This window comes from Melospiza georgiana, chromosome 14 (genome assembly GCF_028018845.1).
Source record: "Melospiza georgiana isolate bMelGeo1 chromosome 14, bMelGeo1.pri, whole genome shotgun sequence".
In the NCBI taxonomy this organism is placed as follows: domain Eukaryota; kingdom Metazoa; phylum Chordata; class Aves; order Passeriformes; family Passerellidae; genus Melospiza; species Melospiza georgiana.
The window spans coordinates 10,692,698-10,713,008 of NC_080443.1; the positions used below are offsets into that span (position 1 = coordinate 10,692,698).

The following is a 20,311-nucleotide window of genomic DNA, read 5'->3' on the forward strand; positions in this document are numbered from 1 at the left end:
ATGTTTGGATTCGAACGCGCGGGGCGGCGGCGCAGGCGTGGTGCGGGGAGCGCGGCGCTGCCCCCAAGCGGCGGGGCGCGGCATGGCGGGCGAGGACGCGGCCGGGGCCGAGCCGGGTCCTGCGGGGGGCGCCGCCGGCGCCCCGTCCCCGCCGGGCGAGGACGGCGAGACCCGGCAGCGCTACGAGGAGCTATGCAGGAGCCTCAACATGGACGAGCGCGCCCGCGCCGAGGCCTGGCTGAGCTACCAGAGCATGAGGCGCAACTACACCCTGGAGGTGAGGGGGGGGTGACGGGGCCGCGGCCGGGCCGGGGGGAGCGCGGCGGGACGCGCGGGTGAAGCGCGGAGGGAAGGGACGGCGGTGGAGGCGCGGCGGCCTCTCCCCCGCACCGCCCGGGCGGCCGGGAATAACCATCGCAATTGGGAGTCGTAGCGGCGGAAAGGTGTTAAAAATGGGAGAGCCCGGGTCGCTGTGGTGCTTCGGTGCCGCGGTTCGGCCGAGGAGCGGCGCGGTGGCCTCGGCCAGCTCCGCTCCGCAGCCGCGCGGGGCCCGCGGAGATGCCCCGCGCAGGTGTGATCGCGTGTGTGGGCTGTGTTCTGAGGGCTTGGCACGGCCCGGGCTGGGGAGCGGAGGGTAAAAGGTGAAGGGTAGAAGGTAAAAAAGGGTTGTCGCGTCGTTCTTGAAAACAGGAACACGCGGTGACGCGCCCGGGAGCTTCGGAAGCGCCTTTATCGGTGCCTTCCCATAGCAAAGGTGGCGCTTGTGATAAGCCCCGGCAGCTCCCGAGGCCCCCAGCGCTGCCCGCCGGTCACCGGGGTTCTCGGGGCAGAGCTGCGGGCCGGGCTCGGTGCTGCGGGGCCGGGGCCGCCCGTGAGGGAGGAGGAGCCGCTCGGGCAGCGCCGCTGTCACAGCGCGGGCGGGCGGCGATGCTCGGAGCGAGCCCTGCCGTGCCCCGGAGGGGAGCGCTCACCCGGGCCCGGGGCAGCACGGGGCCCGACAGAACCACAGCATCGGATTCAGTCTGGCCCCTTGTTTTACCCGGCCTTTTTTCCACTCAGATGTGACTCTTTGATCGAAGACGGAGAATAACATCTCAAGTGCTCATTAGAATAAATTTCTGTATTTAGGTACCAGATTGAATAATTGCTCTGCTGTGTAATACAGAGCAAAATGGAAGCAATGTTTTTCTTTTCCTGCTGTCCGTTCAGGGCAGAAGAATGTTTTGGTTGCAAGAACTGTAGCCTTTCTTTTTTTTTTTCTTATTTTTTTCTTTTTTTTGTTGCCTTTTTCTTTTAAATACGGACAGTACAAAATGCTGTAGAACAACACTAAAAATTTATTTTCATATACTCAAAATGTATTTCACACTTTGAGTCAAATGTGAAATTTATAATGGCCACTAGTGAATTTAGTTCTGATGCAGTTCAGTGTTTAGTGTCTGTTTAGCACCTGTTTTGTTGCAGTTAAAAACCCAAAGCACAACAGAAGTTTGAAACAGCGAATCAACTTTCTCACTGGTTGAACTTCATCTGTTCTGGACACAGTGCTTTTCCCCGATGTTGGGCTAGCTGAAGAGCATGTGTTTGTTTTCAGTGCAGTTTTTTAGATGCCTGATGTTTTGATTCACAGGGAAATGACATGCATTGGCTGGCTTGTGCCTTGTACGTGGCTTGCAGGAAAGCGATTCCAACTGTGAGCAGGGGAACAGCAGAAGGAAATTATGTATCCTTAACCAGAATCCTGCGCTGTTCAGACCAAAGGTAACTTTTATTCTTGCTGATTTTTAGACACTTACAAAATATCAAAAGAATGAGTGGTTATCACCTTGTGAAATTGGACTAGAGAATAAAAGCTAAACGTGTTTCTTGTTTCCTGCTTTTGAAGATAGACTTTATATCCCCAGAATGTTTGTGTTATAACTCACTGCCACAGAAGTAGGGCAGCTCCTTTGGCTCAGTACTATGTTCATAAAATCTCTGGTTTTCAAAATAAGAGATTGACTTCCTTCACTCAAAGGAGAAAGAAGCCAGTCACTGAAGAACAGTCAGTTTTGGGGGTGTGCAAACTATGAAGCTCTCACACAGGAAAACATTTATAGTTCACTGTGAAAATGTTCACAGGAATTAAAGCCAGATTTGCAAAGTGCAATTTACCAAAACTAAAGAGGTTTTTCATACTTTATAGAATATTCTTAGCATTGTATATCTTACAAGTTGTTTTATTTAAATTAATAAATTATTCAGAAAAACGAGATAAGTCAGATTTCAACTTAATCTAACTGATGGAGTTGATTTTGCCTTTGTGAGAGGATGCCAGACCTGTGAGTACATGGTTAATGTGGTTATCAGCCCAGGATCTAAAAATATTTCCCGAGCTGTCTGAGCTGAACCGTGAGAAGGACTGGCTCTGAGTTCATTGTCATGTTTGCAGTGCCACCATTTCATCAGTAGTTTGGGCAGTAGAAATTGCACTTTTGTTGAAAATGTAGAGTTTATTTCTGCAGGAGAAACAAACGGCCTCTCTGATCTAACCTGCTTGGTACTTGCAGCTTGATTGAGTTTTTTAACAAGATGAAGAAATGGGAAGACATGGCAAATCTTCCATCCCAGTTCAGAGAGAGAACTGAGAGACTGGAGAGGAACTTCACCGTTTCTGCAGTCATTTTTAAGAAGTATGAGCCCATTTTTCAGGACATTTTCAGGTATCCTCAAGAAGATCAACCTCGTCAGCAGAGAGGAAGGAAACAGAGGTGGGTTGCTGTTATTTCCAGACTGATTGTAGAGCATTACTTTAGTGAAAATACAATGAAGTTGCTTGGTTGTTTTAGTTGTATTTTGACTGTATTTTCATAGTTGTTGTTTATAATAGTAGTGTTAGTTTGTTCTTGCTTGCAGTAAATGTTTAATCTCTTTTTCAATTTCAGATATGACAGGGGCAGGAAATCCCAAAGCTGCTGAGTTTCTGATGATTTGTGGGATGGGGGAGAGGGGAGAGATTTCAATCAGCCTGTAGGCAAGGGAAGCACTAGTGTTGTAAAGATGGGAAAGACAGGAAGAGTCTGATCCTTTTATGATCTGCATGGCTTTAATAACTCATAGTACTGCTCAGTGTTTCACTGCCCAGTAACTCCCGTGGATTTCTTCATAGCTGCAGATCTTGTGGGTATTTTATTTTATTTTATAGTAGAAGCTTTGTTTCTTTGTTACTGTTTGTATTTGGAGTGCTGTGGAATTGAACTTGCAGGCTGAAACAGGGGTTCGAGACTAAACCTCTAAAAAGGGGTTCCACTTGTGCCTACACTAAACCTCTTTTAGGTTTTGAGCATCTTTTTGTATTTCCTTTAGTCAGGGCTTTGTGGGAAGGGTGTAAGATTTTAGCCACACTACAGTAAAGCTTACTTTTCTCTTTGAATTAGTGACTCTTGTATGATGTTTTATCAGTTCTGATTCATTGAGCTCCTTCTCTTCTTGCTGTATTTTCCTCCCAAAGACGACAACCGTGTACTGTGACCGAAGTTTTCCAGTTTTGTTGGGTCCTGTTTGTTCATGCAAAAGGTAAGGGGTCTGAAAGGGATTAAATACAGCAGACATAGTTTTATTAGTCATTATTTTATATCAGTCCTTAAACACCCAGTAGGTGCAGTGTACCTTTATTGTAAGACCATCCTTAAAGCTTATGAGAACAGTAGAGAATTTCAGATGTTTTTCTTGATAGTGACTGTTGGAAGAAAAAGGAAGGAACAGGATTCATCCTCATTTCAGGCTTCAGTTGTTCAGTCTCAGCATGTATAGTCTAAAATTTTTCCTTATCAAATCTTTGTTTTAAAGCATTTCCACATCCCTAGGCCTTGTTTCAGGTCCTGCTTTGGTGAGTGCTCACTGTGAGTGATGTATAATGTAAGGTAGTGCTTTGTGGAAAGTAAACACAGGATTGATATTCCACATGGAAAGAGCATCACTGTAGATCAGATCCACTGATAATGTCCAGTAACTTGATTTTTTTTTTCATAATATAATACCTATCAGAGAAAAACCAAAATTTTCATTTCTTCAAAGAAAGGGATTAAAGGATTTTTTGTTTTTGTTTGGGAGCGTGTGGTGGGAAGTGTTTTTTTCAAATTTAAAAGTGAATCAGAGTTAAGATTCCTATAGTGTGCTATTGTTTCCTTAACTGGTGATTTTGAGGCTAGGACAGGGTAGGCTGTGGCAATACTGAATGGCCTGGCACTAATTTTGTTCAGCACAGGCCTTTGTTTACAAAGCCTTTCTTTTAACACTGTGCCACACTGCAGAGGGCTCCTGGCAGCAGAGCTGGACCCTCAGCACCACATCCCTGCTAAAGTCAGGCAGGGTGTGCTGGGGCACAAGTGCTGCTCCGAGCACTCCATCCTGTGAGGAAGATGCCTTTTTGTAAGGCTGCAAATTCCACCTTATTGGGCAGGAGAAGTCTTTCCTAAACAAGTGTGGTGCTCTCAGCCTGAAACACAGCATGATTTCAGCCACTGATCCCAGCAGAGTTAGTGCTGCACTTATTTCCAGTCAGTCTGGATTTCATTTCCTTGGCACAGGTAGGCAGCTGTAAGTAGGTCAGTCTGGAAAATCACAGGTTTTTCTTTCCCTTCTGTGAAGTCTGCACTGCTGTGGGAAGATTGGGTGGTTGACAAGGTGCAGAGGGACTTTATGGTTCTTCCTGTTGCTAAGTTAGTGGCTGATATGTTTGAGTAACTGCAGCATCCATTGACTACATGGTAATTCCAAGCAGTTTCAGATATGGTAACTGACCCTGGGGAGAATACCATGTTGATAACTTGTCTAAGTGAATTTTACAAGGAAAAGGCAAAATAACAGTGCATAGAAGCTGTAAGGTTACTGAATGATTATTAAAGTGTGGCTGCACTTTAAAAATGAAAACTATTTGTAAAAGTGTTGACTATTAAGGCATTGGGTGTTGGTGTGAGGTTTTGTGCTGTGTGGTTTGGGGGTGGGCAGTAAATCCTTATCACAGCAACCACACAGCAGTGGCAGGCCCAGGCTTGTCTGCTCCTGCAGCCCATTGCCTTCAGTTCATGCTCTGCACACTGAGGGAGCCCCTTGTTCAGTGGCACTGCACTTCAGCAAACTGCTTGTAAGAACTGCTCTTCAGACTCTTTCATTTAAAATTGATGGGGGAAGAAAATAGTTGGTTTTTTATTATTTGGTACAAAGTTGTGAAAGGGAGCCTTGTTTGAAATGTCAGCAGCAAGAAATTGCTATGGAACTACCTGTACTGTGAAATTATTTTTGTGCTGACAGTAAGTGGTCATGGTTGTGGAATTGATCCTGTGTTACTTTGAGAAGTTTATTGATTAAAGGTTTGCTAATAGTATTTAGGATTTTTATTGCTTTGCTGTGAACCATTAATGACTTGGAAATAACTGATAAGTGGGTAAAGTTAATTAAAATTTCATCTAGGGTTCATTATTTTAAATAGTTCAAATTATCTGCATTTAAATAATTTTTCTTCTAACAAACGTAGAACCAGAAAATAACATAAATTTGAACAAACTGGTATGTTACTGGTAAAAAATAACAGCTTAATTGAGAAAAATTCTCTAATCATATATCCATGTCAATGTGTTCTAAATAAGTTTATTACTATAAGATAAACAGGTTTAAATTCTTGAAGAAATCTTTCATAGTGGGCTCAGCCAAGTGATTTGGAGCTTCCCTGAGGAAAAAGGGAGGGTGGAAAGAGTGGAAGAGTCATTAGCATTTAAGGAGTAATACAAACATCAGAAACATCATGCTGTGCATAAAAAGTGAATTGTGATTTATGTTATTGATTAATTGTATAATTTATTTTACTAAACTGTTTCAGCTATGGCCACTCCTCTAGAGGAATATCATAAACATAAATGAGTTCAGTAAAGAGTCACATGCAGCTCTGGTTGTAATCTTTGTGAAAGGTGTTAAAAGAGTGAAAGAGTTACAAGGACACTTTTCTGCAGGAAAATGAGAGATAAAATATACTTCTTAAACCAGTCTAGAGATAGGCACATTTAGCTCTTCTTTAAAGCACAAGAGAAATGAAATTATATTTATTACTGTTTATAATGAGTATGCCCCCAGCAAATTGTTTTACAAGAAAACAGATTGTTAAAAAAAAAGGTAAGGTTTGATTTCAGCACAGTATATTTGGGTTCCTTCACAACTGTTGATACTGATAAAGTATTTTACTTTTATATTTGTTATATGTTATTGTGAGTCTGCTTTACTGCCTGTGTTGCTATCCAGGCACTTACAGACACCAAACACTGTGTTTCCAAGATTCCATTATCAATGGTAATACAAACATCAACAGTCTCTTGGTTAAACAATTCTTAAATTTTACTTTTTCAAATTTACTTTACTTTTTCTGCTTATTTTATGTCTTCTGTCTTTCTAATATTGCAGGCAATTTTCCTATGATCAGTGATGACTTGGTCAATTCCTACCATCTCCTGTTGTGTGCTTTGGATCTCGTGTATGGAAATGCTCTGCAGTGTCCCAACCGTAAAGAGCTCCTGAATCCTAATTTTAAGGGTATGTTGACAAAAAGAAGGTGATTTGAATTACATGAGAGCTAATATTTTCTGTATCTGGCTACACAGTTCCATTCCTGTTAATGTAGCATGTAATAACAGACCAGTGAATTTTGGAAATAATACATTAGGTCAGGAATTTGTTGTGCTGTGGAAATACCCTTGAAGGAAGTTCCAGAGTAATACTTTGAGTTAATGAGGGTTTAATGTCAGTGGAAAAGTGCATAAAGATACAGCCATCACTGGACACAGTGAGACTGGAATGTTCTGTGGTGCAGCAGTTTGGAAAGACCCAGGGCTCAGACAGGAGATCTGTTTTCTCTGTCATTTCTCTTTCTGAAGAGAATGGAAGTGTAGGTTGACTTGATAACCACAAATTCAAATGAATGGTGACAAGTTGCCTTTGAATTTCTGATGTAACTCCTCCCAGGCTTGCACTTCATTTTCAGTGCTGTACAGGACTGGCCAAGTGTAGTGCTTTGGATGTGACCTGGGACCATTATCTCAAATAAATATTGTAGTTCACCAGTGTTTGATTTTTTTCCTATTAAAATTGATATATGTAATTTTTATCACTCAGTAACTAATGTTTTTAACTCTCTAACTCAAAATTTGCTTTTGATAACATTACCCAGTTAGTGGGCATTGTGTAGTTCTTTCAAGAGAACTAATTAGTTTGCTGTTTTAATTTCATATTACCTTGACTGCACAGCATTGAAGAATTTAGGTTTAATAAGAAAGCAGGATATGGACTTGCAAAATTAAATCATACTATATTCTGAATTGTAGGTCTACCTGAAGACTTCCATAGTAAGGATTATAAAGTATCATCTGACCCTCCCTGCATCATTGAAAAACTGTGTTCTTTACATTATGGATTAGTTTTAGAAGCAAAAGGTATAAAGGAACATTTTTGGAAGCCATATATCCGGAAGCTTTTTGACAAAAAGGTTGGTCAGTAAATTTATAATGTAGAAAAATCTCTCCTCACTTGTTACCTTCAAACCCTTTCTAAGAAATGAAATACCCATCCTTTGTTCTTAAATGTCTTACAGCTTTTGAAAGGAAAAGATGAAAACCTGACAGGATTTCTGGATCCTGGGAACTTTGGAGACAGCGTGTGAGTCCCTGAGCCCCTGTCAGTGGTTTGGCTTGCAGGAGTGTCCCTCTGTTCCCTGGGCTGAGCAGTGGGAGCAGCCATGCCTTGTGCTCAGCATGGCCATCCAGCACTGCCTTCCTGTGCTGGCACTGCTGGGAAAAGGAACAGTGCTTCAGGAGGGCTGCCTTTATTCTTACGTTTCTCTTTCCTGCATTTTTTGTTTTGTGTGTAACTCAGAGTTATTATGAAGAAGCTGTGGGAGCACATTGAGTAGGAGTGAGAGGGAAAAAATGGGTTTGGTGGTGTTTAGAGATGTTTATGGGTAGGACTTACTTTATTTTAATGATATAAAAATGGTTCAGTGTATGTTTATCATATCAGTTTATGATACGATGGTGTGTAAATTTTGAGGAGTTTCCAGGAAACAGGAGTTCTCAGTGTTTTAGTGTGTTCTTCCTGCAGCTGGATAAATGGCAGGGTGTCAGATACATAATGAAAATAATATCCTTGCCACTGTCAGGTATAAGGTACTGTAGATCTTAAAGGAGCTTCAGTGAGGGTCAAAAGAAATTTGAAGTAGACTTTGCCCAGGCCAGAGCTGTGTTCAGTGTGTGAGCAGATGAACAAAGCAGTCTCAATAAAGGGGGTCTGTCTGCCTTTCCTTTGCTGCAGCAAAGCCATCAACAAGGCCTATGAGGAGTATGTTCTGTCAGTGGGAAACCTGGATGAGAGAATATTCCTGGGCGAGGATGCGGATGAAGAGATTGGAACTCTCACAAGGTGCTTGAACACACCTTCAGGACTGGAAACAGCTGAGAGGGTACAAGTGAAGCACAGTTTGCAGCAGCATTTTGACAGGGTGAGTATGGCATGGTCTGTGTTGCTGTTTTTATATGCCACCCTCCCTGGCCGCTTATGGAGACAGAAATAAAACACACCTCAGAGTGTGGGGAGAAAATGAGTGGAGTACTGGAAGCTGGATCTTATGGTGAAGAATGTGGTGTATTTGTTAAAACAACTTACTGTGTGGTTAGGTAATTAAAGGTAATTAGAAGGTGTACTGATTTTGCTGTGTTCCAATTGAAGGGATATCCTTGATGTTACATTATTTTAATGTGATGGCTTGATCTGATGCAAATAAACTAAAATGCTGATCAGAAGGACTTCTCATGTTAAAGGTTAAACTTGCTGACAGAAAACCCTGGCTCACTACACTTCTGCTATGAGCAGCTACCTTTGTTACTTGGGCTAGGAAGAGATACTGGGATTTAGGGGGGATTTTTGAGATTGGTCTAATTGTTTCACACTCAATTCCAGTTGAAATTCTGCATTTCAGCATAGATCACATCCTTTCTGTTTATACACAACTGTTTGATACAAACATCTGAGCACCACAGACAAATCCTTCATTGCTCTTAACTGAGTCATGGTCTGGTTTGGGCTGTTTGATTAGGAGCCATTTTTTTCCATAACACAGAGTAAGAATTCTGCAGATTGATGTTTCTAGGTTATGACCTTTATCAAAGTTCACAACAGAGTGCATATGTATATGTGGTTATTTTTTATTTCCAGTCCAAATCACTGAGGATCACAACCCCCCTCACTGGCCGCAAGTACATTAAAGAGAGCAACCCGTACGTGACACCTGTTTCCATAGCAACCTACAGCCTGAGCCGCCTGCACACGATGCTGGCAGGGCTGAAAAATGCCCCCAGTGAAAATCTGGAGCAAATACTCAGGTAAACTTGGTGTTTAGCCAAATAATCCTATTTGCTGTTCTAGCTTTAATAGCAAACATTAATGCTGAACAATATAAATTAAAAGGTGAGCCAGTCCTTTACTACTGGAGTAAAATGGAATCCAGAGAGACATTTACATTTTGAAGGACTGTTCTCTTGATTTAGACTCATCTGTCCTTAGAGACTGACTGCCACCGTTTAAAACCTGGCAGATCTGGGATTCTCTGACCACAAGCTGCCAGTATAAAATTTTCAAGACTTTTCTTCCTTCTTGACAAATGGCACTACCTAGGGAATCACTCCATACTGTAGGAGAGGCAAACCAAACTTTATTCTCCATGTGCATAAACTGGTTTGCAGTTACATACATTTGGGTCTATTTGTATTGCTGTGCAATATATTTCCATTTTTTATGCTTTCAACATATAAAAAAATAGGGTAGTTTCGGTTTTAGTAGGAATAGTATATTGAAATTGTTTAGTTTTTCTTTTCAGGTCATGCTCCAGAGATCCTTCTCAATCCATTGCAAACAGAGTTAAAGAAATGCATGATGTGTACTGTCAGAGCACTCAGTCTGAAGGAGAATTCAGTAATTTTTCCAAAGGTGGGAAACATTTTACTTACCCATAAAATGCGTACACATCCATCTCTTGTAATGAAGTTTTACATACAGGTTATGCTTTAGCACAAGTCTTTTCTCCTTCTCTTGCCTTTTCCTGTGTTCTTTAGACATAGCAAATTTCAGTGCTGTGTAAAATTTTATAATCAGCCTTAGCTTGAATTGCTGGAATTTGATCATACTTTCAGCACTAGAGAAGTGAAATTAAAAGGACTTTTAAGTGTACCACTTTTTCTCTCAAGTATGAGATTATTAGTGGTGGCATGGATTTCTGTGCTAGTAAGGAAAATCTGAGTAACTGTAGTCTTTAAAAACCCAAGAGCAACTTTGACTTACATATGAGGATGGATTAGTACAGGTATTAAAATCCTGCCAGTATAAACACAAAAACATGATTTGCAAAGTTGTCTTGATAGCTGAAGTGCCTGAAGATGGATTGAATATAAGGAAGATGCTCTTGACCTTGTTTCTTAATAAGACCTTCCTTTGTTCTTGTCAGCTTAGTTGCTTCACTGCTTTTTGTTGCACAGTGCAAGGTGGATCCATGCAGGTGCATTTTCTGAATTTCCATTGTGTTTGTTATAGCAACACCATGTTCTTGTACATGGTGATGTAATACTGATACCCAAAATCTGGCCTCAGTTTCAAGTTACTCTGCTCTGCATTCACGAGTCAGTGCAGTGTAGGAGAAGGATTCCTACATTAACTTGAAATGTACAGGTTTAGTCCTGAAAGTAAGTCCTGCTATCCACAGCAGCACAGAAATCCACACAAGCTAATGTTGCATTTCTGTATCTGAAGATGAAGAATATAATACTTTTTTCTTGCATTTTACAATATTGCTTCTATTTAAACTTCCTGCAGATGTTGCTAGTAAACATTTTCGTCTTGCTGAGATGCTCTACTACAAGGTCTTGGAGTCAGTCATTGAGCAAGAGAGGAAGAGACTGGGAGACACTGACTTATCTGTAAGGAAAACTAATCAAAGGGTTCCTCACTTTTAAAGTAGGACCTGCAAAAAAAGAGCACAGATGTAGAGCAGAATTGTCAGCTATTTAAAATGAGGGTAAATCTCTGAGAAGAACCCTGTAAGTACACCTGAATAGAAGAAAAAAGGTTCAAGAAATTGTGTTTGCAAACACAAAGATAGATGAAATTTTTAATGGCTCTTTAATATTTAATGAGCCCTTTTAAAGATGGTTCATTTTGAACTCAGTTCTGTCCCTTAAAAAATAGCTTCACTTTTTATAAGCTTGAGAATCTTGCTGTTGAGACAGTAAAAAGTGTTTTATTGTTCTATAGTTACACTGTAAAATAAGCTTTAAAATTTGCAACTCTTGCAGGCAATACTGGAGCAAGATGTGTTTCACAGGTCTCTGCTGGCATGTTGCCTGGAGATCATTACCTTTACATACAACCCACCTGGAAACTTCCCTTTCGTCACGGAAATATTTGACATTCCAGTTTATCATTTTTACAAGGTAATGTGTTTGATAGCTAGAAATGCTTACAAAGTCATGAGTGCTCACTGACCTGTATGACAGCCTAGGATTGAGTCATAGAAATGCAGCCTTTTCATGTTTCTAATAGTCTCTTCTTCCTTGAAAATGAAGTGTTGGAATTAGAGCTGTGTTTAAGAACAAATCTATGAAACAAGTACATTATGTTGATCCTGATTATCCACTGCACAGGTGATTGAGGTTTTCATTAGAGCAGAGGACGGCCTTTGTCGGGAAGTGGTAAAACACCTGAACCACATTGAAGAGCAGATCCTGGAGAGTATGGCATGGAAACAGGGCTCTGAACTGTGGGACAGGATCAGAGAGAATGAAAACAAAGTTCCTACTTGTGAAGAGGTGAGCACATCTTTCTGCGTTATATAGCTTTCATAATCAGGCAGGATGGCAGAGAGAGGACTTTGTGCCCTGAAGGAGAGGCCTTACATGTCCCAGTAGCAGTTCCATCATCCCAGCCCATCAGTGTAGGGAAAGCAGCAAGTGCAGCATGCTCTGATTCTCATCCAGTATTTTATCCAGTGTTTTATTGGTGTAGCAGAACAAACCAATTGAACCTTTGAACAAAATGGTCAAACAGGGAAGGTTTGGACCAGTAATTCTTGGAAAGATTTTTAGACAAGAAATGTGGTAAAAAGTACACACAGTAGCCACAGAAAGACTATTACAGCGTGTATCTTGCAGAGCAGCACCATCACTACTCACTAAGTTTATACTTTTCTTGCTATTTTTCCACAAAGTCTTGCTGTTCAAAAGATGTAGTGCTTTTAAAAATTAGCTATGTAGTCAATGTGTGATACAGACACTCTAACAAAAGGATAAATATTTTAGGTAATGCCACCTCAGTACTTTGAGAGATCTGCTGGGAGCAGTGTTGTGGGCTCACCATTGACACCACGGCGAATAAACGAGGTTCGTGCTGAAGGCGGAGGGCTGGGCAAAGGTGAGATTTTCTAAAGCAGAACGTGCTTGCATTGCTTACTTGGATTGAATTATGGAAGGGAGGAAGCTGCTTCAATGCCACTGTACAGTTAGCTGCAAACACATTGGTAAAGGATATTGCAGCCCATAGAGTTGCATCAGAGGTCTAAGACTGATGGATTCATCATCAGTGTGAGCAGTACTGCTTTGATAGGGTGTTCTCAGGTGATGGATACGAACAGCCTGTGTATGTGTGTATGAAACCGAATTTATACATGCACACAGAGCTTCCACTCTAATTGGTTTGCTTGTTTGTTACACTAGAAAAGAAACCCCCCTATACATTATGTGACAGCTCAAGTGTTTTCCACTAGAAAAAATCAAATACAATGTGTGAACTTATAAAAATATTAAGTACAATATTATTGAAGATTAATTCATCTCTAAAAGCCATCTGTATTTTTAAATTTTTTTTCCTGAAGGCCTTTGCATGACATATTTCGGTTTGCATTAGATTTTCACCACCTTGTAAAACAAAGGATTACAAACCAAGAGTTAAATAGATATCTGTGTGTGTGTTTTTCCTCTCCAGGCCTCTCCTCCCCTCCAGCCAGCCTGTATGACAGGTACAGCTCTCCCACAGCCAACCCCACGCGGCGGCGCCTGTTCGCTGACAATGACGGTGCCCCCGAGGGTGGCACAGCTGTCAGGGTGCCCCCACAGCCCGTGGTGAGCACGGTGCCAGTGCAGAACATGAGCCCCGAGGCCGTGTCCGTGACCCCCGTGCCTGGCCAGACCCTGGTGACAGTGGCAACGGCCACCGTGACAGCCAACAACGGGCAGACGGTGACAATCCCTGTGCAAGGTGAGGGACACGCTGTGCTCAGCCATTCAGGGGATTAGAGCACAGCCAGGGAGAACTGCATCAGTGTGGAAACTTTACTTCATTATCTTCTCAGCTCATGATGAAGTTTCATGAGATGAGAAAGTATGAAAGTATGACGTGGAAAGTATTTTGATTAAACAATTTCATGTATAATATTCTAAATGTCTAGTAAAAAGTAGCTAATAAAAGAAGTACTGAATTATTTTTAAAAACTAAAACTTCCCCCCACAGCTTGCTCTTATTTCAGGCTTTTTTTGTTACATTACAGGTATTGCCAATGAAAATGGAGGAATAACTTTCTTCCCAGTCCAAGTAAATGTAGGTGCCCAGCCCCAGGCTGTGTCTGGGCCCATGCAGCCTCTGAGTGCCCAGACTCTGGCTGGCACCCTGAACCCCCAGATGGCTGGGGCAGCACTGCAGCTGCCAGGCCAGCTCACAGTGCAGCAGATCTCCCCTGGAGAGCAGAGACAGACCCAGCACCTCGGTGCCACAGCTGCCAGGCCTCGCAAGATGGGCTCACTTGCACTCTTCTTCAGAAAGGTACTTCTTGATCCAGGTTTGCTTTGCTTAGTTCTTATTCTTGGTAAACTTGCTGTAATTTTAAAAATACACCCTTACTGGCTGTAATAATGAGGGCATATTAATTCATATTCATACACACCTAGAGTGGTTTTCTCCTGCAGGCCACTTCTCACTAGCAAAGGAGTGTGCTGACACATCAGGATGTGGAAATAGATTGTGTACTTGGCCAGCAGCCTCTTAAAGGTGTCCCTTTTCTTTAAAGCTTTTCCAAAGAAAGAGAGAACTTTTGAGACTTTCTGGTTTATTCAATAGAGGGGTTGCTGTAGGCAATGCAGTGCCCTTTCTGTGCTCAGGACAGCTTGGAATTTAAGCTTCAAACAAATGTTTTCTTAGTACTGACACCAGTACTGAGAGTGTCTGTGCCTTGTAAGCAAAACAGTTAAATTTGAATTTAGTTATTCTTCTCTTGGCTTAGCATTTGAACAAGTTCTACAGGTGTGCAAGGTGAGCTACTCTTCTGCTGGTCAGAAGAGCAGCATTGCTGTGGCCCTGAGCAGTGTCCCCTGTCACAGGTGTATCACTTGGCCAGTGTTCGTCTGAGGGACCTCTGTGCCAAACTGGACGTGTCTGATGAGCTGCGCAAGAAGATCTGGACATGCTTTGAGTACTCCTTGGTGCACTGCCCTGAAATCATGATGGACAGACACCTGGATCAGCTGCTGATGTGTGCCATTTATGTCATGACTAAGGTAAAGTGGGAGCAAAGAAAAAGCAGACAGAAATCTCCTTTAATACTTAATATTCCCTGTACTACTTCCTCAGAAAGCCCCAAATTAACAAACACACACAGCCACCCCAAGCCAAACAAACCACCCAATAACCTGCAGAAAAACTGAACTTTTCTGTGCATCCCCTCAGGTCACTAATGAAGACAGATCATTCCAGAACATCATGCGCTGCTACCGGACACAGCCACAAGCCAAGAGCCACGTGAGCACAGTCACTGTTTAACCTTGTGGGATCTGGTTTATTAAATGCCTTCATTCTATTTAAGAACAAATCACTTGGTAAAGCAGTATTTAGTATTAAGGGGATGCAGTCTATGAGCCATTCTCAAAAGATAGCAGTCATATGAAAGCTCTTTATACTAAACTGTACCTAAAATAGAAAATGTTCTTTACTTAAAATCAAAGGAGGCAGTTCCCATGGGCTATTACCCCTCTTAGGAGGCTGTATTTTGCCCTGCAAGAAGCAGTTGGCACCACAGTGAAGCTGTGGCAGCAGACAGGTCGTGCAGGCAGCTGTTCCCTGGCAGGGTGGCTGCTGCCCCGTGCCCTGCTCACACTGCTTCCTGTCCCTGCAGGTCTATCGCAGCGTCCTCATCAGGGGCCGCCGCCGCCGCCACTCGGGCAGCAGTGACAGCAGCAGCCAGCAGAACTCACCCACAGACAGGAGCAAAGACAGGAACAAGGAAAGAAGTGAGTGATTCCAAATGCCAGGGGGGTGGGTTTAATTCCATTTCCAAACTGTGTGCGTAAATCAAGAGTTGCATTTTGTGTTGTTTCACCCCAAACAGTTCCTCCTTTAGTAAACTTAGACACAATTAAGAATAGATTGATAACATTTAAGAGTTGCTCTAACTCCAGGTTTTTATTGCACCCACTCTGACAGTTTCAAATCCCTCCCTACATGCACTTACCTTGGGAATTTGCTGTGCTGGCCTGAGCTCTGAGTTCAGCTCACATATCAAAGGACTTTGGAGTCTTTGCAGAATGAGGAAATCTGGGCTAGCCCAGGTTCACAGCTGCTCTTATCACAACCAGAGAGCTGCAGCAGTTTCTTTTGTAGCACTGTCTGTCTGCAGAAATAGGAACACCACCCACAGCATTGATTTCAGCGTAGTTGACAGCTCTGGGGATTCTTCCCTTCTTAACTGACACATTTTCCTTGAATTAACTTTTATAAAGGAAACTGAAGAGGTGATGCTGTGTATTCCTACCAGCAGTTTTCAAGGTATTTAATAGGTTATGGTATAAGCAGTAGGCATTAATATTTTCTGTCAGAGGGAGGGGCAGGGAGGGAAGGCGAAAAAATACATGTATTTTGCAACTTCCCACATTAACTTAGCAGGAAGTATGGCCAAGCCAAATATTTCTCCTACTGACAGAAAAAGACTACCATTCTTTACTTGAAATGGAGCCAGGCAGCAACAAGAAAGAGCTCCTGCTAAAAGTATAACACAAATGCTGAAAAATGGAGTTTCAGCTCTTTTTATATCATCATGCAACTCATCTCCTACAGCAAATCTCTTGCAGTTTATGCAGTAAGAAGTTAGAAATCAAGAAAGCTTTTGTGTAAGGGACAATGCTCAGGGATCAAAACAGACAGCTCAGGGATCAAAACAGACAGTGTTCCGGTGGCAGCAGGTTCCCAGTCCCTGTTTGCAGAGGGTGGCTGGCTCTGTGCCCGCGGGGCTGGCCGTGTGCCCGCGGGGCTGGCCGTGCCCGTGTCCCTGCCCTGAGCGGTGGCTGTGCCCGCGGGGCTGGCCGTGTGCCCGCGGGGCTGGCAGTGCCCGTGTCCCTGCCCTGAGCGGTGGCTGTGCCCGCAGGCAGCCGTGACTCCAGCCCGGTGATGCGCTCCAGCAGCACCCTGCCCGTGCCCCAGCCCTCCAGCGCGCCCCCGACCCCCACGCGCCTCTCGGGCCCCAACAGCGACACCGAGGAGGAGGAGCGCGGGGACCTCATCCAGTTCTACAACAACGTCTACATCGAGCAGATCAAGGACTTTGCCCTCAAGTACACTTCAAATGCAGTAAGTCACGTTCTGTGCTTTTTCTTCATAAAGAGAGCTTTATCTTCTGACCACACAGTGGAATTTCCTTACATTAAACAAATACTAATCTGGCCTAATAACACAACAAAACTTGCATTTGTTGTCCATTGTATGGTACCATCTGTGTGGAACGGCCTTGCTGCAGTGAGCCCTGGGCTCAGGCTGCAGCTGTCTCTGTTCTCTCTGAGCAGGCAGACTCCCCCCCGCTCTCGCCGTACCCGTTCGTGCGCCTCGGCTCCCCCCGCAGAGTGCAGCTCTCCCAGCACCACCCCCTGTACATCTCACCACACAGAAACGAGTCTGCCCTCTCTCCCCAAGAGAAAATATTCTACTACTTCAGCAGCAGCCCCTCAAAGGTGAGACTAAAGGGTTTCAGTTTGATTTTTTCAAATCCTTAACTGCTTTTTGTTTTGTAGTGAAGTTAGAGCAGACTCTGTGACACAAAGTTTTGTTTACCTTGTCCAACACACACATCCTCACCTAATGCTCATAAAATTGCCAGTGCAGCTGCCACAGCTGTAGGGCTGGATGGGCCTTTGAGCTCTGCATGCAGTTACAGACTCCCTTAAGACTTACTCTGGTAAGGGAAAGACCAGTACAGTGATGAAGGCAATACCTTGGTACATTACAGATTTCCACAAAAGAGCCTGTCCAGTCCTACTGCACTGTGTCTAACATCACATTGGGGCAGTCACAAAATAGTGAGAGCTAATCCTTCTTTTGCCCCTCTCCTCCCTGCAGAGGCTAAAGGAAATCAACAGCATGGTTAGAACTGGAGAAACACCCACAAAGAAGAGAGGCATCCTCCTGGAAGATGGAACTGAAGCCCCGGCCAAGCGGATCTGCCAGGAGAATCACACGGCTCTGCTGAGACGGCTCCAGGACGTAGCAAATGACCGAGGGTCCCACTGAGCCTGCACAGCTCCTCCCTCCCTGACTGTGCTGAGCCTGGGCCAGGGCAGGAGGGGGGACAGCTCTGGGGACAGGCAGGATCCACCTCAGACCTGCAGCACAGCCCCAGGCCCTGCTTAAGCTCTTCACAAGGCAAGTGTCCCCTCCCCAGCCTTGCCTGGAGAACAGTCCCTAACCCAGCTGTGGACCTTGCAGCAGGTACCTACAGCTTTGCTTTGCTCTAGTCAGTGCTTCACCCTTGTCAGCTGGGGCCAGACAGGTCCAGGGGCCTCAGCATGGAGCCCTGCACCAAGGCACCCACAGCCAGTGTCAGGGTTCCTCACTAACCCCCTCACAAACTAACAGCTTAGGAGTAACATTCTCACACAGGCCAGTTCTTCTTGCAAAGGGACAAGGGGCATGTTTTGAGCCCTGCAGGAAGCTGGATGGATGCACTCTGTCCAGATTCAGGATGTTCCATGTACCTTTGAGAAGCAGCACGGTGTTGAGCTTTAATGTGTGGCCCTTTGCTGTACCAAGGGAGGTGATTTGTTGGTTTGAGCTGTGCAATGTTTGAAAGTGAACTCACATTCCCAAGGTGACACTTGGGATGGGGCTGTGAAGCATCATGTTTAAAGCAGAGGATTTTTGCTGTATATTTGCAATGGCACTTTCTAAATGTGAATATTTTTTGCAAAGGCCGACTTCAGCTGTCTTTCTGTACTGAAACAATTTGACTTTTGTATTTATTTCAATCTGACATCCCATTGCTCCTCTTGTCAGCAAATGGCATTAAGAATTCATTGTAACTCAGTGCATATGCAGCAATGAATGCAGGAAGCCAGGGATGTGTGCTTTTCTCAAGGAATTTTATATGCTTGTTGCTTTTCTTGATAGTCAGGCACTGTAACCCTTGCTCACTGAGCAGCAGGAACCTGGTGCCCACCTCCTAAAACACACATTTAGATATTCTGTTGGTGTTTCAAGGACAGGGCTTGGCAGTTTGGATTTGTGTTTTGGTTTTTGCAAAAGGCCTAAACCAGGCTGCCTGGGAGAAATCCCTCCCCTCCTACCACAATCAGCAGGTGCTGCACATAAACTTAGCACTTGTTCTCATTTAAAATAGTTCCAAAATACCAGACTTGTTAGGAAAGCATCAACCCTCTCCCACAGTACAGGATGCTGGGGAGGGGGTGTTCTTCATGTAAAATGTGGCACACTCAGGTTGCAGAAGGCTTTCTGAGGAAGCAAAAGCTAAAACCCTGTTTTCAGTCATTCCTGCCCATCTGAAGAATAGGAAAATGTAAGACTTAACTCCACTATAAATTCAGCTAAAGTAAAATAAAAACATGTTTTTCTTACCTGCATAACAAAAGCTGAAGTCCAGAAGTTGTGTAGATGTTTCTGTAAAAATATTTATGGAAGTGTCAGACAATTCTTGTTGTTACTATGTTCCATTAACTTCACTTTGTATGAAAATATTGCAATTGTATTTTTCAATAAAGACTTTATAGACTCTCAGTTTCCTGTTTGTGTGTGAAAAGCACTGTATGTGCAAAGCTAGAAAGTCTGCAGCAAGGACTTCAGTTGTTCACTGCAGTTAAAGGTTTAAAAATAAATAAATGATCACATCTTAGTCACAGCACAAGGGAGAGGATTTACTCCTGTCCTGGTTTAGTCACTGTGGTTGTTCCATGGGTGTCCCCCTCTGCTGCTCCAGCAGAAGGCACCAGGCAGGGCCTGGGAGTGCCAGCAGTGCCAGGGAATGCCCAGCTCCAGCTGCTGCTCCGTTGGCAGAGCAGGAAGAAGAGGAGGAGGAGGAGGAGGGTGGCTGCCTCACTGCACAGCACTGGGGGCTCCAGAACAACCTGCCCTCCCTGCAGGAGCTTTTCACACAAGATCTCACACAGCCAGTGACAGCAGAATTATCTCCTGAGGGCTGGGTACTCCCATTCCCACTGAGGGGGAGTTCTAAACATCCTTAGGTAGGTAAGAACAGCTCTGGGCAGCACTGGCTGCTGCTGTATTTGTACAGCTACAGATGCACTGGTTGTCACCTGCCTTTTTACCCTGGGGGCCTGAGACTACTCCATCAACTGCTTTTCCTGTCCCTTTCTGAAAACAAGTGGTAAAGTTACCCTCAGCTGTAACTAATAATATAGAACTTGCAGTTTCTACTTTGAAGGAAACGCTAAAAAAAACCCCAAAAAACTCCAACAGTGTTCCAAAGGGAAAAAAAAAAAGAGCATAAACAAAGATAAATCTGAAGTGGCTTCAAATAATTTCTTTCATGACTTAGAACAGTTTGGTTGGAATCCAACTGCAACCTCAGCAGCAAACTCCAGTGGTGTAACTTAGAGATCCCTTGGAAATGTTCTTTAGAGAGTTCAGAATTTCAAAGATGATACTCAGAAACATCCCCTTATCAAAGTATTGGCAAACCTTACTCTTTCATCAAATTATGTCCCTGCTCTAAGAAAAACAGCACAATCCAGGAGAAAAGGATTTGATTCCCATGGCACTGTTTCAGTACTCATTCACCTACCTTGCTCCTGGAACAGCTCCTTTTAATACACACATCTGATTACAAAAGTACCCAGCATCGTCTCCCCTTTCCCAGTCAAATAAAAAGAATAATTTTTCAGATTATTAATTGTAAGCCAAGCAAAATTCTACATTGTCTAAATAAATAAAATTATTCTCAACAAACTGCTGTTAGCTCATTTTG

General features: G+C 43.5%; 1 protein-coding gene across 1 annotated transcript; it reads left to right on the top strand.

Annotated features, from left to right (window-relative positions):
• The first annotated feature begins 82 nt into the window (after positions 1-82).
• RBL2 (RB transcriptional corepressor like 2) lies at positions 83-19,104 on the top strand. Its single transcript, XM_058034235.1, has 22 exons — positions 83-277; positions 1,631-1,761; positions 2,550-2,750; positions 3,491-3,555; positions 6,433-6,561; positions 7,350-7,510; positions 7,616-7,680; positions 8,332-8,518; positions 9,232-9,398; positions 9,893-10,002; positions 10,882-10,985; positions 11,361-11,498; positions 11,709-11,873; positions 12,363-12,474; positions 13,045-13,317; positions 13,607-13,878; positions 14,433-14,609; positions 14,779-14,850; positions 15,224-15,338; positions 16,469-16,671; positions 16,884-17,048; positions 17,434-19,104. The coding sequence occupies exons 1-22, from the start codon at positions 83-85 to the stop codon at positions 17,602-17,604; spliced, it is 3,378 nt and encodes a 1,125-aa protein (XP_057890218.1). The 3' UTR covers positions 17,605-19,104.
• The last annotated feature ends 1,207 nt before the right edge of the window (positions 19,105-20,311 follow it).

Bases quoted from the DNA above. Each gene is read 5' to 3' on its own strand.
- RBL2 (XM_058034235.1), top strand. From the start codon at position 83: ATGGCGGGCGAGGACGCGGCCGGGGCCGAGCCGGGTCCTGCGGGGGGC. The intron at 6,562-7,349 runs GTATGTTGACAA...TCTGAATTGTAG, and splicing joins CCTGAATCCTAATTTTAAGG to GTCTACCTGAAGACTTCCAT. The intron at 14,851-15,223 runs GTGAGCACAGTC...CTGTCCCTGCAG, and splicing joins AGCCACAAGCCAAGAGCCAC to GTCTATCGCAGCGTCCTCAT.